This window comes from Pteropus vampyrus, unplaced genomic scaffold, assembly GCF_000151845.1.
Source record: "Pteropus vampyrus isolate Shadow unplaced genomic scaffold, Pvam_2.0 Scaffold82, whole genome shotgun sequence".
In the NCBI taxonomy this organism is placed as follows: Eukaryota; Metazoa; Chordata; class Mammalia; order Chiroptera; family Pteropodidae; genus Pteropus; species Pteropus vampyrus.
In genome coordinates this window covers 2,624,006-2,650,261 of record NW_011888863.1, presented here as the reverse complement: position 1 = coordinate 2,650,261, position 26,256 = coordinate 2,624,006, and the positions used below count along the sequence as shown (strand labels likewise).

The window sequence follows — 26,256 nt, the reverse complement described above, 5'->3', positions numbered from 1 at the left end:
TTCTGAGATATTTATCTTTTATTGCTGAGTGTTTAGGTCTATAAATTTTTCTCTTAGCACCGCTTTAACTAATGAATCCCATGGCATTTCTCTATGTAGAGGATTTTAATTATTGTTGTTTTCTAGAAATTCTGCAATTTAGTTTAAATTTCCTTTCTGGCCCAAAAGTTGTTTAAGGAGACTTTATCATTTTCTAGATGTAAGGGATCTTTTGTTTTCAGATTAAAAAAAATAATTTCTAGTTTTCTTGTTTTTTTTTTTAATAAATGTTACAGTTAAAGTCTTCTTCACATTAAAGAAAATTCTATTATGTCTTTTTAAATATTTATTCTCTTCCATTTCTTTGGTTTTGTTTTTCAGATCTATTATGTGCATGTTAAGTTTACAGTCACTATCTTCTTTTTATTTCATTTTTTTTACTTTTGAAGAAATTTCTTAATGTCCATTTTATTTTGTTTTTCTCATAGCTATCTTCTATGACCCTTTGTTTTCTGTAGTGTCTAGCTTATTCGTGTTCCTTCTAATTATTTGTTCATTTCTGAATAAATATGTTTTTTGTTTCATCTCTTACTGTGTTTTTCACAGTCTCTTCCTGCATTCTTATCTTTTTGCTTTGCTGTAGTCTTTGATAGAGGTGATTTCTTCATAATTTTAAAAAACGCTCATCGAAATTATTGTAGCTATGTTAATTTCTATGTATAATCCATGAGTGCTATTTAATAAGTCTTGCTGCAGCATCTCACCATTTCTCCGCTTTCATATCCCTTTTACATATTCTTTCTGTGGATAGAATAGTAATTTACAGGAGATCTTAGAAGGTCCAAAAGCTTTCCTTTTCTGTCCTCACAAAGACAGAGCCCATCTTATAAATGTGGCTACTCTGATGATTCCTTTTAAAGCCATAGCTCCTCTGTATCTCTGACATTGCCTTTCTTCACCCTCATCCCAAACTTCTAATGAGACTACATTCTAGCGGAATGTAGCTTTTGTGTGTCTGGTGGACTCCTTAACTTCGGGAGGTATGTTTTTGCCTTTCCTTTTTGGTGCTGCTGCTGGGCCCTCTTACAGCTCTCAGCATTTCTTTCCTTCACTTTCTCCTCTTGCCTTCTGCCTGATGGCTGCCGATGTGAGCAGTCCTCATAGTCCTCTGTAGTCTTTGGATTATATCTGTTTCTTCCTTTTGCTGCAAATGGAGTTTTAAGGGTTCCATTTTACTCTCTTTGTTGTTTTTGATGATTTTCACAGAAGTAAAATGATGTTAAATTAATTAGCCGTAGATATACTGGAAGTCAGTATGTACTTTTAAAGAATAGCATTTTAATACTAGTGCTTTGAAAATTTACACACATAATACCATAATTATAGCAGGTACTCTTCAAATGTGGAAGTAATGTTCATATTTCCCCTAAAAAAGTCACAATAGAAAATGAGAGAGATGCTGCTTTTCTCTTTCTTACCTTTCATTTCCTTTAAAAAACGTTTTAGTATTGAAATTTGGTGCTAATATTTGGATGTTCCAGGAAAATTATTTCATTAACAAATGATATAAACCTTCTAGGTTTTTTTTGTGGAGTATTTTTTTTTTTCTTTTTTTACTTACAGTTTTTTTCCCCCCTTGCTCTCTTGATGGTACTGGAATAAATTGGTTCAAGCCGAAAGATTTTGTGTATCCTGTTTTTCACTGTTCTTTTAGGCATCTTGTTACTTTTGATAGTGCAAAACATGTTAATGAGTACTGAAGTAGAAATTACATTGCATATTTTTGAAACTGTCCAAAGTTTAGGAATGTAATTTTCTACCATCTTACTTTTAGTTGATGAGAAAGTATACAAATTCTGTTCTGTTCAAGGACGAATATTTTTAGTCTGTTATAAATTCAGTCAGCAGTAGATAATTATGTTTTGCCTGAAGAATTAATCGAATTTTAAGTGCAAGTTTTAATTGATAAATTAAAAAAAGAAATAATTTAAGATCAGCTGTTCATTAAGTGTTTCTTATTTTTGGTTATTGTTAGTAACCAAACTTAAAAGTGTCTTGAATTAAGATTAAAGGTGAAGTTTTAGAATTAATTTCTTCTTTAAAATACAGTTCTTGGCAACAGTCAGGAAATAATAAATGCACCGAAATCAGTGTTCCGAAAGTGTAACTACACATACAGTAGCAAGTTACTGGAGCTGACAACTTTCAAATGATAGTAGCTGGTTATCTAAGTCACCAAGATGGCTTGATGTACTGTTATTTCCAGACAGAGTTGGAAATAACACATGCCAAGGCAATAGGCAGTCAGACGAAAACATAACAATTTACTTTCCAATAATTATCATCACCACTAGCCAGGCTGAAATTTGATTGATCCAGTACAGAAGAATATCTTTTGTATGAATTTATTTCAAGCCCAGAAATATCATGACTATAGTAAATATTCCTATAAATCATTTTCTGGACTTCATTGGAAGAAATAGCAATAATCACTTTGCTCTTTGTATATCAAAGTAAATTGATACGAAGTCCAGCCGGTACAATCCATCAATTCTTTTCTCCCTTTTTCCTTTCCCACGGTCTTTTTTCCTCTCTCTATTTTTAAATTGCAGTTAATTGGAATCTTTTTACATGAGAACTGATTATAGTGAGGAATTTAGCTCATACTTCCTCCATAGCTGGTAGTAAAATAATAAAAAATAAAAGGAAAATCTTGCTTCATATTGTTCATAAGTATTACATTATTTTTGGAATACTTATTTAATTGAGGGATTTCTGAGTTCTTTCAAAGGCTTATTACTCCTTCAGCTATTGCTGTGGAGGGGAAATGTTTTCAGAGGTTCAAAAATGGGACAAATGAAAATGGACAAATGATAAGGTTAGCTGAGCGCTACAGAGTTTGAAACAGTCGATGATGTACATGTGGCCTGAAGTCAGTTGATTTTCTTTCTGAGTAGCTTTTATGAGACTTGAACATCTTGATTCAGGGATATCAGTGGGGAATTGGAGACAATGGAAAAGTTGGATAGGAGAGCGAAGACAGAGATGGTGGAAAGAGGACGCTGCGCCAAGGGAAACCTGGACTCCGAAGTCAAAGAAGTTGTATTCCTAGATGGCTTCTCATGGCAGCTTCATGACTAGCTTGTGCTCAGAGTCAGAGTTTCTTCAGATATAGGTGGGTCTGGATAAAATAGCTTAGGAAAGTCACAACTGGATTTGCCTGAGATAAGACCGGTGATTACCCACCCAGGCTGACCCCCGCCCTCCCCCCCAACCAACCTCACCCCACCCTGGGCCTGTAGTGCTTAAGGTAGTACTAACTAATGAAACAGATAATCCTGAAGACCTCTGTGGCTTAATGTAATAAAAGTTAACTGTGTCAGCATAATAAAAGTTAAAATCTCAATATGAATGTTCTGGCAGGGCAGCTCTCTATAACCTAGTTCCCCTAGCAATCCAGAGCCCTGGGTTCTTTCCATCTTGGGGTTCTGCATCTTCCTTGGTTGCTTTGCCTTTTTGTATCAGGGTACAAGCAAAGAAAGAACACAAGATTCCCACATGAGCCAGATCCAGGTCACTTCTGCTCACTTTCAGTTTGCTCCTACTTGGTCACGTGGCCCCAGCTGACTGCACAGAAGACTGGGCAGTGTAGTCTAGTTGTGTATCCAGAAGAAATAAGAGAGGATTTGGTGACAGCTGGCCAGCCTCTGGCACATGGTCTCTTCTGAAGTAAACCAGAGAGGTTGTCTTTTACTCTCTTGTGTTGGTAATGACAGACTTACAGGGCAGGGATATCTGATGGATTTTTATAAATCTTTTTATGTTTTCCAGAAGAAACAACTATACTAATATTCTTTTGTCAAGGGGTTAAAATGTTAGCATCATGGCAATATCATAATGAATCTTAATTCTGACTTAAGCAGAGGCTTTTATAATGCAGGATGAAAATGGCTTTCACAAACCTGAGAAATCCCCTGGGCATAAATGCAGCATACTTTGCTTCTCAATGATACAGCAGTGTCTTCCTGTAAAATGTTTGCTCAAACACTTTAGAATTAAAAATTTGTTCCCTTCTCTATCCATTGAGAAGGTAGACCAGGGGCAGAGGGATGTTTTCAGCTGAGGTTTGAAATGAGGTAAATAGTAGATGGGGCAGAGAGGTACCAAGAGGTTATTCTGGGTGACAGAAGCTGCAAAGCACAAGATTTTAGTGCCGAGAGTGGTAGGATTGTGTGCAAAGGGATTGAGGAGGTCAGAGCTAAAGAAACTGATGAAGGCCAAAGGGTGAAAGTGGAAAACAGAGATGACTTAGGCTTTAAGACTTAATCTGCAGCTAGAGTGGACATATGGAAATTCCCTCTGCCCTACAATCCTCTAGTTGTTTATACATTGGGCCCACAATGTCCCAAATGCAGTCACACATGTGTTTATATGTTGGTCTCACGTATACTCGAGAGTGATTGTTTTCTACTCATCAGAGGTCAAAATAGGATGAAGAATATTTATTTAATCATGACTTTTTTGGTGATTTTGAAAAATGAGAATTTGATTCTATGAAAAATTTTCATTAGGAAATTATGAACATGACAGAATGCAGAGGTATATGGAAATAGGAAAAAATGCATGAGACAGTATTACTTACAAAAAAAATTGATTGAATGTCTGCTAAGCTCAGGAGATGCATTGGTGAACACTCTATTTACATCCTCATGCAATTTAGAGTTTAGTGAAAAGGGAGGTATCATCCAAATAGTTGGACAAGGGATTCGTTAATTTCTTTTCTTTACTTAATTACTCTGAGGGAGAAGTCCAGAGTGCTGTAAGAGTGTGGAATTGGAGGATCCAAGTTCACCTAGGGGAGGGGTGTCCAGAAAACAGTTTTTCCAAGAAAGCGACACTTAAAATGAGACCTTGAAGGATGATGAGGAGTTGTTGGTGAAGGGCATAGGAGCAGTGGAATGATAGAGAGATGGAGAAAACAACAGGTTCAACACCGATGGGGTGATATTGGTAGAGACCTCGCCTTCCTTTAAAAAATTAGACATCCAGAAGCGAAAGGGACTTCAGGTAAGGGATTGGTTACAGCTCAGGTGAAAAGAGACTGAGAAAACAGGAAGAATTTGGGGGAAGTTAGGATGATAGTGAATGAGAAATAGAGCAGGAGAGTTGGCACCAGTAAAGTAAACTCGATTAGAGCAAAGATCTCTTTACTGTAGGTATTTTTCTAGGTGGAGTTCTTTTTGTGTTCTTTTACGACCAACTTCTGCCCCAACACTTTCAGTGAACGTTTTCTCATTTTTAAAAAAGTTGTGTTTATTTTCACATTAAATTAAAACATGCACACTTTTAGGAATATTTGGGAAATGCTTAATGCAGTTGACTCTTGCTGTTAAACTAGGTGTTATGTTAGTTTGCTAGTAGCATCAAATGAGATATTTGTGGAATTGTTCAGCTATATAATCAAATATGGTTTAATTTGATTAAAATTTACCGATATATTTGTCTCCTATATTAAAACAATTTGTGTTCTTTCCCTTCACTCATGCTGGATCTCAAGTAATGACTGGACTGTGGTCCAAAGAAAACAACTCTATTTCCATGCGTGCTGATTATCTCTTTAGTTCTGGGAATAAGACCTGACTTGATTGCCTAATCATGGAAGTGATTTGGGGGCATAGAAAACGCTGATGTCATGACTTTCTCCTTCTTCCTTCCCTAATCTGTTAAAGATGTGAATAAACAGGTGTGTGGTCAGATTGTCTCAGCAAGTAGTGTGGGGAACATCTCCTTTTCTTATAGAAGCTACATGTGTTCTTCTCATGCTTTATTTTGTTTAATTCTGAAATGGTTGGTGAATAACACTGAGGTTTTTATGCTACATCTGGAAGATGTGCAGTCTTTTTTCATGGGAAGGAGCAAAAGGATAGTGGGTGGAGTAACCTGGTTGTAATTCAGTGTATATTTATTTGGAAAGATCAGCATGTTACTACGCGGTGGCCAGATTAATTAAACTCAGATGGAATAATTCAATATATTTGGTTCCTATAAAAGCTAAATAGCTTTAAAACTCTTGAGGTTTGCTGTAAACTTTATGATGATAGATGCATTTTGAATATGCCTCTTTCTCTACTATGAATGCTAAAGTAACTTAAAAACTATCCTTTTAAAAACTTTGCCTCCCCTCTTACCACCCCCCCCCCCCAAAAAGAAACCCCTTATCCACTAATCAACAAAATAAATTCTAGCACCTTTCTTTAGGAAGATTCATATATTTTTTACTAATATATTTTTTGAAGCATAATTTTTGTGAAGTTGTTTATCATTTTTAGTTTCTTCTACACCTCCAGTCGTGTGAGGTATCCATGGAAACTGTCTAGCCTATATTCAGTGCGCTGGACTGCTTTCCCACACAGGTCAAGACACAAACAGTCCTAGATACTAGCTCAATTTATTGTGCCTTAAACATTAGGCAATTTTAACAAGAAATTGGCTCCTAATTTACACATATAATTTTATATTTAATTAGCAGTTGGAGCCTCTCTACATTTTACTACCAGATGTAACATTCAAAACATGTGCCATTATAACACATCTGTTGCACAGATGAACTTAAATGCAGGAACTTTGAGGCAAATAGCAGTAATGCCTCAGATGCTTAGCAAAAATTTGGACAGAACTGACATTATTTTTTTTAAAATATGCGTTTAAAAAAGCATTGAGTGAATTTCTTTAACCAATCTAATAGATTTATTTTATATTTTTATAGTAACTTTATTGAGATAGTCACACACCATAAAATTCACCCCGTTAAAATGTACGGTTCAGTGATTTTTGCTATAGTCACAGATTTGCAAACAACACCCACTGTCTAATTTTAGAACATTTATTACCCCAGAAAGAAACCCCATGCCCATTCGCAGCCACTCCCCATTCCTCCACCCAGCTCCTGGCAACCACTAATCTATTTTCTGTCTCAATTCTGTCTGGATTTGCCTCTTTTAGACATTTCATGAATGTCTAATCATAACATACGTGGTCTTTTATTACTGCCTTTTTTCACTTAGCATTATGTTTTCACGGCTTATCCATGTTGTAACATATCAATACTCCATTCCCTTTTTATTGCCAATTAATATTCCATCGTATGGCTGTCCACGGTTTGTTTATCCATTTATCATTTGATGGACATTTGGGTTGTTCCTACTTTTTAGCTATTATGAATAATGCTGCTATTAACATCCATGCACAAATGTTTATGTGGACATGTTTTTATTTCTCTTGTATATATTCCTATAGGTGGAATTGCTGGGTCACATGATAACTCTATGTTTAATTTTTAGTAACTGCAATACAGTTTTCCAAAGTGGTTATACCATTTTATATTACGATCAGCAGTGTATAAGTTTCCCAATTTTTTCACATCCATAGACATGTTTATTGTCTGTCTTTTTTATTTTAACCATCCTAGTGGATGTGAAGTGGTATCGAGGGGTGATTTTTTTTTTTTTTAAAGAAGAGCAATTTAATGCTCTGTGTGCTTCACAAATTATTTAAACACATCTTTCTTATTTACTTTTCCATTGCTTTTGATTTGTACGTAAATATACCTAGTCTCCATCAATATTGTAATTTTCTTCACAAATTTTAATGCAGGCCCAACTCAGAGCATATGACATCAAAACCTAAAATGGTGATGAGTTTAGGTATCATATAGAACATGGAGTAATGAAAAAGAGAAAGCACAAAACAAAACCCATAGTTTGATTATAAGTTTAAATCTTCAAATTTCTAGTATAATTTCATCTTACTTTATACGAACTGAAAAATGGGTATGAAAGTGATGCCACATACTGCGAAGCTTAGTTGTGTTATAATACCAGGTTAAAAGACTTCCTTATTTTTTCATTCAATGTAATACATCTCATCAGTTCTAATATGCCATCAGTTCTATCACTAGAAATAAAAAGAATGCTGCCAGTTAAGCTGAGATGCTGTTGATTTTAGAGTGATCCGTTATCAGAAATGTTAAAATGTGTGTGTGTTAGAATTATTGAAATATAATAGAAAAGGAGATGTGCTTGTTCGCTTGTTTGTTTATTTGTTTACTTATTTTGGAGGCAACCCACTCATCTATTCTTACCAATACCCAGGGAAGGAAGCAAGATTTTTTTAATACCTCAAAAATTTGATAAATACCATTTACAAATGTAAATTAATATCTAGGAGTATAAAAATGATATATCACAGACACGCACACACACAGGCACATGCAGATGAAGAGGAGAGAAATAATTATTGACTTACTCTTTCCCATTTTGGGAGTATTAGATCAGCAACCTATAGCTCACTGCAGTGATTTTTTTCTCTCTCCTCTTCAATTTGTTAATTAAATGTAGCCGATATATCTCAAATCACATTTATTGAGTCCTTTAAGGTTTCTTTTCATCCTGAGAATGTTTCGTCTTATTTATTCCAGAGGCTTACTCCAACAGGTGATTCACAAGCCTGTGAAAATCCATGTTCACAGGGCCAAGGCCCTAACAACACGGCGCTAACAAACAGCCAGACTTCTGTATTAGCAAACATGCTTTACATGTTAATAAAAAAGGAAGTGTGAATTTCTTAGTGCCCTGGATTCCAGTTTTAGATATGTAAAGTCGTGATGCCATGGTATCTGCCACAGAAAATCAAAATGATTTTCAAAATAGCGTTTAAAAAGACTGTATAAGCTTAAAAGACTTTCTGAAAAAGCCTCTTTCTAAGGTAAGCATTGGGCACTTTGTCCTTTAATCAGCTCAGGCATCTTTAGGTTTATTTGAATGGAGGCCTCATTTTCTTTTGGTAATAATTGTATTGGTGCGTTGAAATGTTGATGAATATTTAAAGAATTCCTAGTTTCCACTACTTTTAAATCTTTGTCTCATAGTCTTTTACTGTGAAATTCTTCAAAAATTGTGGTTAACATATAGAACACAATTAGAAGCTAGAGAGCAGATAATTGCTTATACTAGAGTTGGTGAAATATATGATGCCATGGGCAAGAAAGAGTCAAAATTAGGTGTACATAATTTTTTAATGTCATAACAACAAACACTAAAGAAAGAAATGATTTTCATTTCATGATGGAAAAATAAGATAAAATAGAATAACCTTTAATTTGATCATTGATTCCAAATCATGACACACCCTAACATAATATTTTTAAAGAGAATAGTAACTTTATCTTTTTTAAATGACATATTCATACAATATTAGAGATTATGTTGCTAAGTCAGATCCTTGCATGATGTACAGATTCAAGGTGGTTTCTGTGTTTTTCAGTAAAATATAAAAATTCTATTTCAATAGATATATTGTAGCAAGGGAAGAACTTGGACTGGAATTTGGCATATTAATGTGTTTTCTTGCATTACGCCATATCTGTAATTATTAGTTAATATTCTTCCTTCCAGTCTTTCAGATTGAATGTTGGAATTGCTGTTGATTTTTACTTTTAAATGTTCTAACATTTTGCTTTTTGGATTCTAACACCAGTTCCTCCTTGCAGCCACAGAACCATAGTTTATGAGTTTGTATACTAAAAATATTTAATATGCAAGTAACATGGACTATATTGCAAACATTTGCCAATATTATAAGACATGATTACAACATATATCACAGTCCTTAAAGATGGTGCTCTGCACCAAATTCTGTTGATAAATGTAGTGATCACTTATTCAGAATCATTGATTCATACATTCATTCAAAAACACTTATGGCTACTTAATGTGCCAGGTTTTGTGCTGGATGTTGGAGTCCATGGTCAGCCAAAAAGGAAAAAAAAAAAAAAAAGGCACAGTCTCTATGCTTATAAGCTTATATAGTAGAAAGACAGAAATCATTCCAAGGTTGATGTGAATAAATATAAAACTAAAACACATGGTGAAAGTATGTGGTGTTAGGAGAGGATTTAATGATATCTGGCTTGGTAAGGTTAGAGAAGACACACTTATATGGTTGACCTGAGATCTAAAAGTTAAGTAGAAGTTAACTAAGCAAAGCTGGGAGTCCTGGGTGGTGCGTGGGGGTGGGAACTGAAAGCCCGACTGGCAAAAGGGAACGCCTTCTTCTAATATCTTGAAGCAGAAGGGAACATGATAAGACATTGAAAGTCTGTGTGGCAGGAGGAAAATGTAGATTGGTTCAGAGAACAATGATGATAGTGGTCCAAGATTTGTACATGTCAGATCATGAATTCTCACCTAAGCCGCCATAAGGATTTTGATCAGTATTCAAAGAGAGGTGAAAAGCAAGAGAATGTATGTAGGAAGCAGCCATAATTGTGTTTAATATTTCTTGAGTATATTCTTTTAACATAATTTTGAGCATATGAAAAAATTCATACAACAACACTTTTAATTATAAAGCTTAATAGCATAATAGAGACCCACAACCCCCCCAGCTAACTGAAGAATGAGAACATTATAAACAACTTGTATCTACCTATGTGCTCTGGCTGTCCCTCTCAAAGACAACTGTTAGCTTGCATTTTCATACTACACTGCATGTCTTCTAGGACTCGTTTTTTCTTTCTCTCTTTACATTATGTTTATAAGATTTACTAAGGTTGTTATATATTGCTGTGAGGCTTTAGCTCATTCATGTTTACCACTGTATAATATTCCACTTTGGAAATATGCCTCAATTTATTGATCCATTTTCCAGTATGTGTATATTTGGGTTGATTACAAGATTTTTTGTGTTTGTTTGTTTTTGCTTTTTACTTTTTGCTTGTCGTTTTGCTTTCAATGCTAATATGAATGTCTCGGGTGTGGTACTATGTGTCTCCTGCAGCACATGTTTTGGAATTTCTGGATGAGAACGTGTTTTCCAGAATGATTGTACTAATTTTCATTACCATATTTGATACACATATTCTCCAGCACTTGGTTTTGTAAGACTTAATTTTTGACAATGTAGTGGGTGTAAAATGGTGTCTTATTGTAGTCTTAATTTGTATTTTCCTAATTACTATTAAAAGTGAGCTTTTTTTCATGTTTCTTGGCCATATTTCCTTCTTATATGACAAGCTGGTTCAGTTCTTTTGTCCACTTTTTTACCAGATTATTTTTCTCTCACTAATTTGTAATTATTCTTTCTATATTCATGTAGTCTGAATTCTAGTCCTCTGTTGTTCCATAACCTTCTAAATACTGAGTGGAGAATGAATTAGAAGGGCACCAAGTGAATATGAGGAGACTGGTTAGGAAGTATCATCTTTCCCAATGAATAAGCGCTGTATGATAATTTTATAAATATATTTAATATATTTCTTATGTTAAATATTAGGAAGGAAAATTACTTTGTTTTGACAGGACTTGGAATATTGGTCTTCCTACTAACACTACTTTAAGAAAAGTTGATCTAAATTGGCTTCTGAAGAATCCTGCTTTGTACATGCACTAGGGATGGTTGAGACCTATGCACGTGTAGGTGTTATTTTTATTAAAGTGTAACATACTGATTAAGTTGACTTCAAAGTAATCTACAAAGTGAATGCCGTTTTTCATTTGCCTTCTCTCAAAAAATTGTGAAAGGCTGGAGCTCAATATTTATGTCAGCAGTTAAAGCTAAGGCTGTCTTTATGACACTGGTATTATAATATCCTATATATACCGTTAGTTGTGCAAATCTTATTTTTCTTTAAAAATTAAACAAAATATTACAATAACTGTCTATTTAGCACTTATTGTGGGCTAAGAGCACAAAGCTTTTCATATGTAATTTCTAATCTTTAAAATAGCCCTGCAGTATGGATATTATAATACACAGATTGGGAAACTGAATCTCAGGATAATTAAGTAAAATTCTTGAGATCAAAAAGCCAGCAGCAGAATCCAGATCCAAACCAATTACATCAGTCTCTGAAACATTCTCATTTCCACTGAGTAAACAACTTTCCAATTCTCAGAGCTTGCATAAATTGTGTGTATTATGTGTTAAATTGTGTGTAACTATTATCTCATTTAATTCTCAAGACCTTCCTTTGAAGTTATACTATGCCAACCTCCTCTTCATTCTATAGATTCCATAAATATTTCTCTCCTATCTGAGGAACTTCTAAATATATTCTGAATTTATTAAACTCTAACTTTATACTTCTTTTGTTGAAATATTTGCATTGATTGATAAATAATGCAAATACTCATTTTCTCCCTCCTTGTTAAGGAAAATTTCTTTCTAGTTTTTTTTTTGGGAGAAAGGGATGAGTGCCGCCCTTGTGTGTGTGTGTGTGTGTGTGTGTGTGTGTGTGTGTGTGTTCGTCCATCCGTCTGTCTGTCTGTCTGTCAGTCTCTCTCTCTCTCTCTCTCTATGTGAGTCATTCCCTTGATAACTCTTCAGAGTCACGTGCTACTCTCACCGTCCCCGTGGCCAACACACTCTTTATTTTAGATCAGTAGATTATAGCTTGGGGCTTGCAGGCTGCACTAGGATCATGACACTCAGCAAAAACAGGAAGGTGAATGTAGGGCTGCAGAGGGGTGCCAGTCTCACTTCTTTATGTATTGTTTTTCCCTTTTGTTAACACCACCTTGCAAAGTTGTACCTGTGTATCTATTTATTGAATGATGTGAAAATATAACAGGAATCACAGCACTTGAAAATCTAAAACAGCAAGCTAAATATGACTTTTTCCATTGTCCAGGAGAAAAATTGTCCCGTTTTTCAGATCAAGGTCAGTTTGCTCATTTGTTTCCATCTCCTCTCACTCCTTTTTTGATCTGTCTGTCTTCTCTGGGACATTCCATAAGCTGAGTCAATTACTGGGCTATGTACCTTACCATATAATCCCTTAGGAACACAAAGTCTTTGCAGAAGCTTTGAAATTGTCACTTAATATTCCATTTTCCTCACCTTTGGTGTGAGTGCACATGCTTGTATTGGCAGCATATTAATTCCATTTTTTCAGTGACAAATAGTATTCTAGTAGGTTTCTATACCATATACCAGGGGATTATGGGCTTAGTGGTGTGTGCACTGCCAATTGTATGTACTTTTATGAGGTAGTGATTTATGATGTGAGCCTAGTAGTTTTGCTTCTATGTGGAAATGGTATGTAGAGCTCATATGTTCATCTCTTTCTTATTTACCTTTATCTCAACTCTTTATGTTCTGGAGATCAGATGAAGACTATTTATTCAGAAAACTAAAAAATTACAAGCAGAAAAACCCATTCTCAAATACTATTGGTAAGGGGTTGCATAAATTCTCAACCTCTGAATTTAAGCAAGACCCTGCATTAAAATGGCTGAAGTGTATGAGTCTATTGAGTATGATGTCAGTCGGTATGCTTCCTGGAAATAAAACTGTGGGGCTTTTATTATACCACATAGAAATAGTTTCCTTTCCTCCTCACTGGTTTGGGGCACAGACTCATCCCCTAACAAAGCCTTCTCAGCAACCCCATTTGTCTAGAGGCTAGGATGTTTGATAAATCTGGAATGATGACTGAAGTCATTCTTATCTCCAGCATCATCATCAAATGTTTAATTATCATCATTTACTATTTAACGTTTAAATTTCACAAACAAAATAAAATGATCTAGTGAGAATTATTTATATTGAAAAACAGTGTTATATGTCTCAACTCTACATATTTAAAAATTCTTCTAACATATCTACAGAATCGCTTTATATACGCTTTTCCTAATTCCTGACACATCATAGAAATTTAATGTGTCTTTACAATGAAAATTTAAAAAAGGAAGAAGAGAAGATGGAAGTAGATTGTTATTGTGGTTTATGAATAATTGGTTTTAAAAATTTTCCAGTCTTTTATTTTAATAAACTTTTTTACTGGAATTGTTTAGAAATTCATATGCTTTTCAAGATTGTAATGATTGCATTATTATGTTGATGAAGAACATCTTGCGAATGTATATAATAACTACTCCTATTGAAGTTTGTGTTCCTCATCTTATGAAAGCTGGGGAAAAGCATCAGGGGAGATGAGACTGGCTTATACTCCTTGAATTCAGTGACCAAGAAATTCAAACCATTAGACAGCTAGATTATAGGAGATTGGCCACGTTTTCCCAAAGGAGTTCCTTGAAGATGTAGTTGATTATAATGGTGGACCTAATGTAATTCCAATAGGGTACAGCTGTTGAAATAATTTATTTTAAATTAAAAATGTATCTTTTAACCCCTGAGAATGAGGATTAATATCTAACTAGATGTGCTATCATTAAATGGAAAGGTTAGGGAAACATCAGTTAGGCTAATACCAAGTTTAATGTGAAAGTGAGACTGTGGAGAACATAGGTAGATGCACTTATCCCCTTGCAAATCTTGCTCAAGCTTATTAGTAGCTAATCATTGGTCTTTGATGAAAAACCTTAAATTAAGCATCTATAGGTTACAGTTATCATTACCTTTTGAATTTTCCGTCGAGGACTAATTTTCTGGGATTCTGATTGTGGTATCATATTTTGATGATGTCTTGATGATATTGTCTACAATGGAAAAAAATATTACTTTAGTATGTAATTTTTCCAAGAGAAAGTTAACAAACGTGAAATTGGTACCTTAAATATCAGATCCTTGAACTTTATACTCCTAATGCTATTTACTCCTTTTAAGGTGAACAGAGTTGTGCTCTCTCAAAAATCAAAGAAAAGTTTTAGTCTTCTCTAAATTTTTGTTATCCTTTCTATCTATGAAAGGCAATAATTCCTAAGCTTCTTAATTTTTGATACATTGGAGTTAGTACAACAGGAAGTGGCCAGGAAAAAAACCAGTCTTTCCAGATATTCACAAACTGTCAGCATGACTTCTCTGGCCACAAAAGATGTCTTTTTATGGAGATGTTTTGTTGTAATTTCAGAAGGTGGTTGTTAGTTATCTTGGCTCCGTTACATTGAGCACATCTGGGATGTGTTCACATGAAGACATTGGCTAAACGCTATGTCTTGTGGCCTGGAATTGACTCTGATATTGAAAAGACTGGAAAGGACATTTCTTGCTACTTGGCCTAATCCAACAAAGACACCTTCCATGGGAAGCCCAATCAGGAATTCATTTTGGAATTGAAGAGCGAGTACAGAAGGCAAACTTCTCAATTGTTGCAGAATTCTTTTCAAAATAGCTTAATGTGATTTTAGTTCTTTCCTAAATTTCTGCCATGGCGATTATAGCTCTGAGACAATAATTTACAACCCTGGCACCAGAATTTCTTACAGCACTTCTACAATTACTTTGAGTTAAAGGAATTTGTGGAAAGGACTTGCATCTGTGCTATCACCACTGTAACCCATCACGGATAGTACATGCAGGCCATGAAGAATGCCCCAAGACAAGTTGGAACACAGTACTTGCCTCTTGTCCTTCAAGTTATGACTTGATACTGGACAACATAAATTCATTCTGCTAAACTTGTGATATAGTAATATCTAAAGTTTTTCGATCTTAAATGATTTTGACTAGGACAAACAGAATATATATATAATCCTGTTCTTTCCATACCTATTTTTGTTTTCATTTTTAACACTAACTGTGGAGTTTGAACCAAGAAACAATTTTTTCTACTTTAGTTGAAATCGTAAAGTCCATTTTCTTTGTAAAGTGTATGTAAATGACATCATAAGTATATATTCCAAGGACCGATTCATAGTGGATAAATTAGGATTTTCAGGCAGTTTATCATTTGTTATTTTTGCCTTTTTTTAGTATGTTAGAAATTTTTTCACTTTTGTGGGAAAGTTTAGTATAAAGTGAGAAAGTATGTACAAAAGCACTTTGTAAATTATATTCAATGATCCGGATAGTATTAACACCAGCAATAGTAACATAAACTGTACATAACTTATATAGTACTTACTGTGTGCCAAGAACTGTTCTACATACTTTACATATTTTCACCTATTTAATCATCACAGAAAACCAATGAGGGTTAAGTGTTTTGACTATTCCATTTGACAGTTGTGGGACTGAGGCACGCACAGGGCAGGGAAGTAACTTGAGTGAGGTCTTCCAGTTGGTGTGTGGTGTAGAGGGGATTGGAGCCCAGGCAGTATGGCCTCAGAGTTAGGAATACAGATGCAGGGAACCCTCTCCCATTTCTCCCATTTCAAATATTATAGTTAGAAAACATATGCTTATAACTAGGCTAGAATCGATAAGGAGAGTTACCCCCTCACTGTTTCTTCCAAGACTAGTCATCATTTTTATGTACTACATCCATGTATGAAAATGTCTCAATATACAGATGATGTGTTATTGAATTGTATACTTGAAACCTATATAATTTTATTAACCAATGTTACCCCAATAAATTTAATAAAAAAGAAAAAAAATCTTGAAGAAAACATGAAATGGGAAGCAATCATAAATTTTGTTTTCTAAAAACTTAAGTATCAACAAATAAAAGTTGCTATAAAGATAACTTCAGATACTTTGCATGTCTACTAAAATTCTTGGCATGACATTTGGGACATGTTTGTTTCACACTGGCTGTGCACAAGACGAACTTTGCTCCGATAGTTAGTGGGGGAGGTATGAATGTAAAGCCTTTTAAGAGTCTATTGTTTCCTCTTCTGTGCTTCCACAGGGCCCAGTATACATCTCTAGTGTGGAACTGACCTTACTGTAAATTCTTTGAGGGGAGGGTTATATCTTTTCACTTAGGATAGTGCCAAAAACACAGTAGGTATCTAACAAATATTTGTAGAATGAAGAGGAAAGATAGAATGTGTCCATAAGTAAGATGGAAAAAGAGATTTTCATGCAGAGAATATGAGATGAACAAAGAGAAAGACTTAGAAAACTGTGGTTGAGAAATCAGCACATAGTTTGGCTTGGTTAAATACAGAGAGTGAAGGCACTACTGGAAGCTACAGTTGAAAAGATAGAATAGGTAAGATTTCACAAGTTGGTGTCATGTTGGGGGCAGGTACTAAGTGATCCCTTAAGTTTGCAGCTTAAATGACAAAAATGGTCGTGATATCCTTAAAATACGTTGAAATTGAAAGGAGACCAGATTTAAGAGAGGAATATTCTGTTCTGAAAAATTGGGTTTAAGGTGCCAGCAGAACCTCCAGATGTAAATAAGGAAATCTAAGTGGAAATAGGGTGCGAAGCTTAGGAGAGCAAGGTCAAGGCTGGAGGAAGCACATTTGGCAGTCAGACCTGCAGAGGCGATTGTGCAACTGAGGATCAGATGAAATTGCTGATAAGGAGAAGGAAGATGAGGAGGGGAGGACAGCAAAGAGAACTGAGGACAAAATCATAAGGGCTTTAGGAAGAAGGATAACCAAAGCATGAGAAATAGAAGGAAAAATGAGAGCCACATGTCACAGCATAAAAGGGAGATGCACTTGAGGAGTAGGGCATATGGTAAGGCGTGGGGAAGTGACCTGGATTTTGTAGTCAAGAGCTGAGTTCAGGTCTTGCTTTCCACCTGTTAGCTGCAGCTAATTACATACACTCTTTGGTCACAGTTTCCATACCTGCAAGATGGGAATAACACTTCAGTAGTTGATGGGTTCATTTAAATAGTTTAAACAAGTACTCTTTAAATAATATTTTTGAACAACTCTTGTCTATTAAAATAATAATAATCGATAAAATAGAGATTTGGAGTTATCTATATTTCTAGTATACATGCAAGTAACTGTATCACAAAATATATTATTTTAAAAATGCCTTATAATCAGCGCAAATTGAAGACTTAGGAATTTTTAAATTGTATGTTTTATAAAGGGATATACTGTTTTGTGCCCACTATCTTCTGAATAAAGTTCTTGGCATTTAAACATAATTTACTCTGTCTTATCAATCTTAATTTTTTGAGCACCTGCTGTATACCTAGTACTTCTCTAGCTCTTTTTTACTGGCTTCTTTAATAAAGGCTTTTGCTTTCCAGTTCTTAGGGCATTTTTTAATCTGTTTCTCTTTAGTTGCCACTAATTTATTTCTTACTAACACTGGGACCCCAAGCTTTTGAAGCAATCTCAAGTTTATAGCATTTGTGATTTTCCTAGCACAGTCTATTGAAAATACTGTATTTTATTCTTTATTTCTGGAAGCAGCAAAATTATTATTTTCTTGGAAAATATTTGCAGATTCTTGCCTCAGGAAATATTATGTAATATAAAATTGATTTTTTTCCATGTATCATTGATGAAATGCATTTTAAGTGGCACTTTAATGTACTGATATTTTTCCCTTTTATTAGAAAAAGAAGCAATAACAAACACTTTTTGTATTCTTTTTATTAGGGTAGCACATTAAGAAAAATACTCCTGAATCGATACTTTAAAGGTGATTATGGAGTTGGTATGAATGGACACCTTTCTGGAACCTACTGCAAGTCTGCACAAGGGGGAGGCAAGCCTTATCATTTTTCATTTTAAGACTCTCATAACGTACCTTCATGCTGATACTCTAGGATTTTACTTAAAATAGCACAGACATTCAAAAAATCATTTAAAAAGTATTATTATCAGCCATTAGAAAAGAAAGAAATCCTGCTATTTGCAATAACATGGGGGGACCTAAATGAAATAAGTCAGACAGAGAAACACAAATACTGTGTGATCTTTCTTATATGTCTAATCCAAAAAATCCAAACTCATACAATCAGATCAGATTTGTGGTTGCTTGAGGTGGGGAATAGGGGAATTAAATGAAGGAGGTCAAAAGGTACAAACTGTCAATTATAAAATAAATAACTTTTGGGGATGTAATATATAACATGATGACTAAAGTCAACAACTTGGTGTTGTATATTTGAAAGTTGCTAAGACAGAAGTTTCTAAAAGTTCTTACCACAAGGAAAAAATTATAATTATGTGAGGTGATGAATGCTAACTAATCTTATTGTGGTCATCATTTTGCAGTGAATACATATACCAAATCATTATGTTGTACAGCTTAAACTTGTGTTATATGTTCATTATATCTCAGTAAAACTGAAAAAAATAAATGAAAAACACTATTAACCTTTCTACAACTTCAGGTTCGTGGAACAACGGATTTGAACTTTAGAATTAATTTTGTCTTTTAACTTTGGAAAATAGTTAAACTAAGTCATAACTTATTAACATATAAATTAAAGACAAAATAAAGCTAGTTTTTTCTTTCTAAAGTATTCTTTATTAAGAAAAAGATGTAATTACAGGTGTTATTCATTTAATAAAAAGTTATGTTTTTACAAACTTTTGATCTTTTTTAAAACTCAAGCTTCTATTATATTTAACTTTAAAGTCACAATTTTAAATATTCTTAAGATCTAAGAATTTGAAAACCATATATGTTAACAAAATCTGTCATGAAGATTTATTTATATACATTTCCTAACCACAGGAAGCTTTTCTGGACAAGATTCAGATAAGATGGGGATATCAATGTCAGATATTCAGTGTCTGCTGGATAAAGAAGGTGCATCTGAACTTGTCATCGATGTTATAGTGAACACCAAAAATGACAGAATTTTTTCAGAAGGCATTTTACTTGGCATTGCGTTGCTCGAAGGAGGAAATACGCAAACTCAGGTACCTGCTTATCATGCCGAGCATTACATTTGTTATTTGTATTTCTTTTCCTCTTGTCATAGAAACCAAGAGAAAGTAATGTTTTTTTTTTCTTTTAGCTTCTCACGACTATATGTATAAAAAAAACAGTCTCCAATCACATTTTCCTTATAAATTTATTCGATTTACTGTAGAAACTGTAGAGCTTCACAAATTATTCAGTGCAGCAGAGCATTCCTTAAAAGATCCTCTCTAACATCATATCAGAAATTCTGATTTGCTTAGGGAAATTTTAGGCCGACTTTCAGCAGATGAAAATGACATTTTAATTCATCTAAGAATTAGATGTAGTAATTACGAGAGGGAATATACATAACTCCCTCCCACCGTATTTGGTCTTACAGCAGGTCTCAATAACATTCATCACCCATCTCAACATATCCCTCCCCGTGTACTTTTGGGGAAGTTTAGAACAGTAACATTACTTGTTGCCCCCAGCGTCCCAGTGCTCATTACCCTGATTATTTTTTCACTAGCGGCAGCGGCGGGGGAGGCGGGGGAGGGGAAGGGGGGAGAGGAGATGGGAGGGAGAGAAGAACCATTTCATTTGTTCTCTCAGATCAGAACAGGGCAATTTGAAAGTCATCCTTCATCTAGTTAGTGCCTTGCTACAAAGAGCAGTTCGCTCCCCTGCACGCAGGAATCAGATCACTGTTTCTAGAAGGCACACGGTTCACTTTGAAACTCCTGCCAAGGTGCCCCTGGGCTCCTCCACGCCCAAAGGCAGAGCACGCTGTGTGAGCCTGAGAGCTGGGAAGTGTTCCCAGAGAAGATGCATCCTCCTGCCACTCACTGACAAGCTCGCTCTAGATTTGCCTTGGTCAGGGAAAGAAACTATGCTTCCACCCAATTGGAAATTCCAGAATCCATTTTCCCTACGTATGGCAAGTAGACACCACATCTGATTGAAAACTAGGATATTTTCCTTTATTTAGCCATCAAATAGAATGAACAACAGGAATTTCATGGTATTACATATCCAATGGCAATTTACTTTAGGAATAAAGGCCTTATGATCAGCAAATGGCACAATGACCAAAAAAAAAAGCCAACTTAAAACACTGATGCTTCTTAGTTAGAAAACAAGTCTAGGAAATGACAGATTCTTAAAGGTTGAGATCACATGTTGTCCATCTTTGGGTCCTTTGTGTCTGGCATCATGTCTGGCCCAGTCTCAGGGTTGATAAGTGGTCAGGAGTGAAGGCTCTGTGAATGAATGGTCTTCCCTATTGGGCCAAGGCCTTTGGCAACCACTCCTTTATGTGAGCTGCACAGCACTTGTTTCTTCAATGCTCGTTTGGTACTTTTCCTGTCCTCCAGCACAAGATCTTCTGAGGGAAGTTGGGGAAAGGGGGTTGGGTGGGACTTGAGTGGTTTTTTTGGTAATTGTCTTCCTTCTACAATCAGATATTCAATTTGGACTTTCTAAAGAAATTGTGGAGGCCAACTATATAGTGTTAGATGTAGATTATCCAGAAAGTAGGAGTGAAAAAAAATATTTTGTAGCTTCTGTAGGTAGAAGCAATACTCAGGAGTACGGTGCTTTCTAGCTTCCTGTTTCTGGGCCACCAAGGGTTATCAGATGCGATCATCTTGTTTTGTCGTTATTTGTGTGACATCTTGCCTCTCTAATTAAATTTCGTCTTTCCTAAAGTAAAGGATCATGTTCTATTCTTTATATCTACAGTACTTTATAGCTGTTCAACAAATATTTGCTGATGAAAGAGCATTAAATTATTTTGTATATGAAAACCTTCTTTTCAGATGGGTTATGACAATCTCATTTACCAGCCCTACCCTACTCTAGTTTCTCATGTGTCTACATCACTGTATAACCCAGATGTCATCTGAGTCCTCCTGGCTTGAAGAGGTTTAGATGAAGTCAATTCAAATCCTATTCCTTGCCCTTTAGAAAACCCATACTTCCCCAGACTTCTACCAACCCCTTGTGAGTTTTATATTCTCAGTCTCCTTAGTCACTAAGGTCATGCTTTCTTAGCTCATGGACTCTCTTGACACTCCCATTTCTGTATTACTGAAATAGGACTCTGCTCCCCTTCCTTAATTTCTACCCTCCTAGTTACATAAGTCAATTTACATTTTGAATATTCTTTATTAAATTAATTTTGGTTGAGGGGAAGGATAAAAGAGGCACTTATATTATCAAACTGAACACTAATAACAATAATGAACATAATACCTCCTAAATACCAGGCACTGTTTTTAGTGCTTTACACGTATTAACATGGCTAATCTTCACAACGGTATTTAGGTAACTTATATCACATTGACTTACCAAAGAAGAATCTGAGATAGGTGGTTTAAGTTCCTTATTCAAGATCACGTGGCTAGTTAGAGATAGAATCAGGATTCAAACCCATGCAGTCTGGCTTTAGAGTCTGTTCTCTGAACCACTATAAACATCTCCTTTCTAAAATAACCTTCTACCTCTTCTTGGGAAATTTCACTGGCTGATTCACCCTGCATCATGCTTAGTCTTACTCCATCTCTCCAGTTCCTTACTTCATTTCCCATCTTTGCCTAGTCTCACCCCTCCTTCATGGGGGAAAGTCCTTCCTCTGTCCACAGACATGTTTATCCATCACCCTTGGCTCCTATAGAAACTTTAGAGTTTCCCTTTGTACTCTATGCAGCTTATGGATGTTGTTTCCTAATCCAAAACCATTTCTTTAGTAGGAGAATTCTTATGCTACCTGTTGAGATTATATATACATGTATAAATTTAGTGATTTAGAGTCAGAGACTCTGGATTTAAATCTTAGCTCTACGACTTATATTGGGCAAGTCACTTGGCTTTACTAAACCTCATTTTATTAATCTATAAAATAGAAATAAAAGCACCGTCTATTCATCACCCAGTTGTATTGAAAGAATCAATGAGATAATATGTCAAAGAAATTCATAAATTATAAAATTTTGTTTTAATAGAGCCACAAAGTTCCCATAACTTTCTCATTAATATATTGGAACCCCCTACTACCTTTTAACCCTGTTATATTGAAATTATTAGAGTTTAAGCATCAGCTTAATTTGTGAGACCATAGAGGTCTGTGAATGCTGCATTTATCCTTTGAATTAACAGAACCAACTCGACTGTTTCACTGTGGTTGCTATGGTTACTGTGGCTTTTTTGGCCTGCTTCCTTGAGGGGTTGCTAGCTCTCTGCTTAGGAGCTTCTCCTTGCAGGTGTGAAGCCAACTTCTAAGGCTTCATAAAATACTCTGTGAATATACGTTGTTCATGTAGAAAATTGCAGGACAGGCATCCATTTCAAGACCTGATGCCATTAAAGTCTCACCTACAAGTTCCATGACCTGTGGGCCATGGAAAGCATATCCGCGGGAACCAAACTGCCCAACGATGGCTGTTTAGATTTATTACATTATGGCCAATTTGACTTGATCTGGAAATCATTATTTTTTTCATATGTTTTCTTCACATTATTTCTCATTAAAGTTATATAACTCTTGTAATCACCACAGTTATTAGGATTATTACCTTTATTTTATTATTATAAAAATAATATTATTTATTATTATCTTTATTTTTCTTGTTTGTGTGTATCCCATGGCTTTAGTATTAATAACTTATAATTTCCCCAGCCAGTACAAATTCTGTCTTCTCTAGAGTATATCACCTTTCCTATCTCCTACTCTTCTGGATACTTCCATAAGTCACTAAGCAGATAATGAGCAGGACAAATATTGCCAAGGTTCAGTATTTCTACTTCTCACTAATATATATTTTTTCATACTTTTGGTGTTGAATCTTTTCTACATCATTATAAACTAGGAAGCAGAATTCATTTTGCAGTGGGCTGAGACCCCATGCAAAGCAATGTAGCTAATGAAGTACCAAAAGAGCTCAGTGCCTATTTATCAGTGGTTTCCTGTGAGTGAGGCTGCTGTGGTAAAATAGATTCTAAATTAAATGTACTGTAATTTAGATAAAAATAAAAACAACTCTTTTGTAACTCTCCATAATCTCATTTGCAAAGGATGATCATTGGATTAGCAGCATAGGGCCTGGCATATAGTAGGCACTCAATAAATATGTGTTGAATCAATGCAGGACTTTATAATGACATAAAAAATCAAAGAACTCTGCATACAACTTCTTATAATACCTTGTAAATTTTTAAAATAATGAGTAAGGATGAATTTAAATAACATGAAAATATGTTGGATTTTAGTGGAAAGTGCTAAGCAAATACAAGCTATTATTGATATATATTAAGTAGTACAGGAGACTGGCAAAAGCTGTCAATATATTATTTATAAAATAATAATGGGTAGCACATTAAATGTGTGCTTTTTTTCATAATGCTTATGTTTATTTCAAGCATAAAAACACATTTTTTTCTCCTCTTGGATATTGATACTTTAAAATATGTTTTCTTGCAGTATTCTTTTTACCAGCAATTACATGAACAAAAAAAGTCAGAAAAATTCTTCAAAGTTCTATATGACCGAATGAAGGCTGCTCAGAAAGAGATAAGATCAACAGTGACAGTTAATACCATCGACTTAGGTAATAAAAAAAGGGATGATGACAATGAATTGATGACATCTGGTCCCCGAATGAGAGGTAAAAAAATATTTGAGTATTTGGGAGAGTACACTGAGAGAAAAGAGAGTAACCTAGGGTTTACATCTCACTTATCTTAGTCTAATTATCCCAACTGTGGCTCTGAGTATGGAGTTCTATCCTTAAATTATTAAGGTGTTGAGGTTGACCTTGAAACAGCTCTCCAGGATCAAACTCAAACAAGGCATTATTGGTACAAAGCAACTACAGCAGGTTCTCAAATATTGTTTTATTCAATATGTGTCATTTCATTACGTTTGATGAGATGCCACAGAAACTCAACTCTTGTATATATCATTTAGCCTGTGGTAAAATTGGTTTTGTTTTTACATCATTTCACTTTAACTCACAGAACCTATGGATGGCATTAAGTGAGGACTTACTGTAGTGACATGAAAATGTTTGATTTTATTGTGGAATGCATTGTAAAGAACTGTCTCAAACCTTTCAGTGTTCATGAAATTTAAAACTTAAGAACAGAAATTATAGCACCAGACTCTAATGAAAGGTTCTTGGTTTTTGGAATAACAAAGTCATCAGTGTAGTAAATACAAATCATAAAAAATTAACATTTTGAAGTTTGCCATATTTTGCTTCCTTCTTGTATTCATGAACTCTCATATTTTATATTTATCAGAAAGACATGAACCCTTCTAAAATTGGTGCAGCATTAAGATTTTTTTTAATGTCCCAGTGCAAATTTAATTTTTAATTGCTACCTCAAATTCTTTTTGTGAAATTATTATACCTCTTGTCAAACGATTTTTAATTCAGTTTTTAGAGAATTTGGGTACCTGGTGGTCTTTTTTTTTTTTAATTAGCCAAAGAATATTAATTCATATATATATAAGAGTACTACTTTATTTTCAGTAAGAGATTCATCATTACATTTAAAAGAGGGGATGAAAGGGCAATTAACAGAAGCTTCTTCAGCAACATCCAAAGCATACTGTGTATACAGAAGAGAAATGGATCCAGAAATAGACATTATGTGCTCAGGATCAGAAGCAGGAAATGCTGAGGACAAATCTGCAGAGGAAGTAACAATGAGTCCTGCAATTGCCATCATGCAGCCGATACTGAGGTTTCTTCAGTTACTATGCGAAAATCACAACCGAGAATTGCAGGTATTTATTTTATTTTCTGTGAAAGCTGAGAAAACAGCCTATGATTATAAGTAATTAAACTCAAGTAAAACTAACAAGTCATTTAGGAGAGAGTTTTGGAGACATGATTAACTTTTATACCTAAATGATAAAAAATGAAAGGAAAATTCCTTTGTGCATGAAAAAGTCAGGCTCATAAAGTTTTATTCTTTGCATCCTCAACTCATACATTTTAACCTTAATAAGCATCATCTAATCCCAGTCAGTATTCTGATACTTGAGTAAGGTCACATTTGCCTTATCCGTACTTTACATGGTTTTATAGACTTCAGAGGATTTCATCATTTACAACCCAATTCATATTTCTTAAGCGAGGAAACAGAATATATTTATATGTCTTTATTAGAGATAGAGTTAAGACAGAAGAGGATTTTTTACAACAGTAGAAGTTGATACCTTTGTACATGAATACATTCCTGGTCTTACATCTTCTCTGGTGCATTTCCCTTTGTCAAATAAATGAACTTAGGGGTACCTAGGATTTTTTTTTTTTTGCATTATTTGTACACACTGCTTATAGCACCATGGCAAAAACACATGAAAGGTGAAATAGTTTCTAATGTTTGTAAGAAAGACAGCAGAGTTTGAAGTTGTTTTCTCTAGTAAGGGTCTAGAGTTCAAGTGTTCTGAATTGGTAAGAGATGGTAGATTTAAAAAAATTAAATCAGGAATTATGAATGGTAGAAGCCATGACTGTTGTGGACCACCACACCACGACTTGGAAGGGGGCTGCTGCAGAACTGTCAACAGGCAAAGGCCAGAAAGCATTTTTTCCAGGATGAGGATGCTGAATATGCCTTCGTGCTTATCCTGACCCACCTAGTCTGTCTATGTAGGAAATAGATTTATTATATAGAATCTGATCAAACATTTTACTAATAGGAGTGTGAGATCACAGAATTTGGAAAATGCTATTTATAAAATAGCTT

At 34.8% G+C, this 26,256-nt stretch overlaps 1 protein-coding gene across 1 annotated transcript in view; it reads left to right on the top strand.

Annotated features, from left to right (window-relative positions):
* The window catches only part of ITPR2 (inositol 1,4,5-trisphosphate receptor type 2), a 437,650-nt gene that overhangs the window by 272,637 nt on the left and 138,757 nt on the right, over positions 1-26,256 (top strand). The window contains exons 35-38 of the mRNA XM_011363170.2: positions 18,240-18,348; positions 19,327-19,514; positions 23,978-24,161; positions 25,032-25,288. Of these exons, the coding sequence (XP_011361472.1) occupies positions 18,240-18,348; positions 19,327-19,514; positions 23,978-24,161; positions 25,032-25,288 (738 nt within the window). The remainder of the gene's footprint in view (positions 1-18,239; positions 18,349-19,326; positions 19,515-23,977; positions 24,162-25,031; positions 25,289-26,256) is intronic.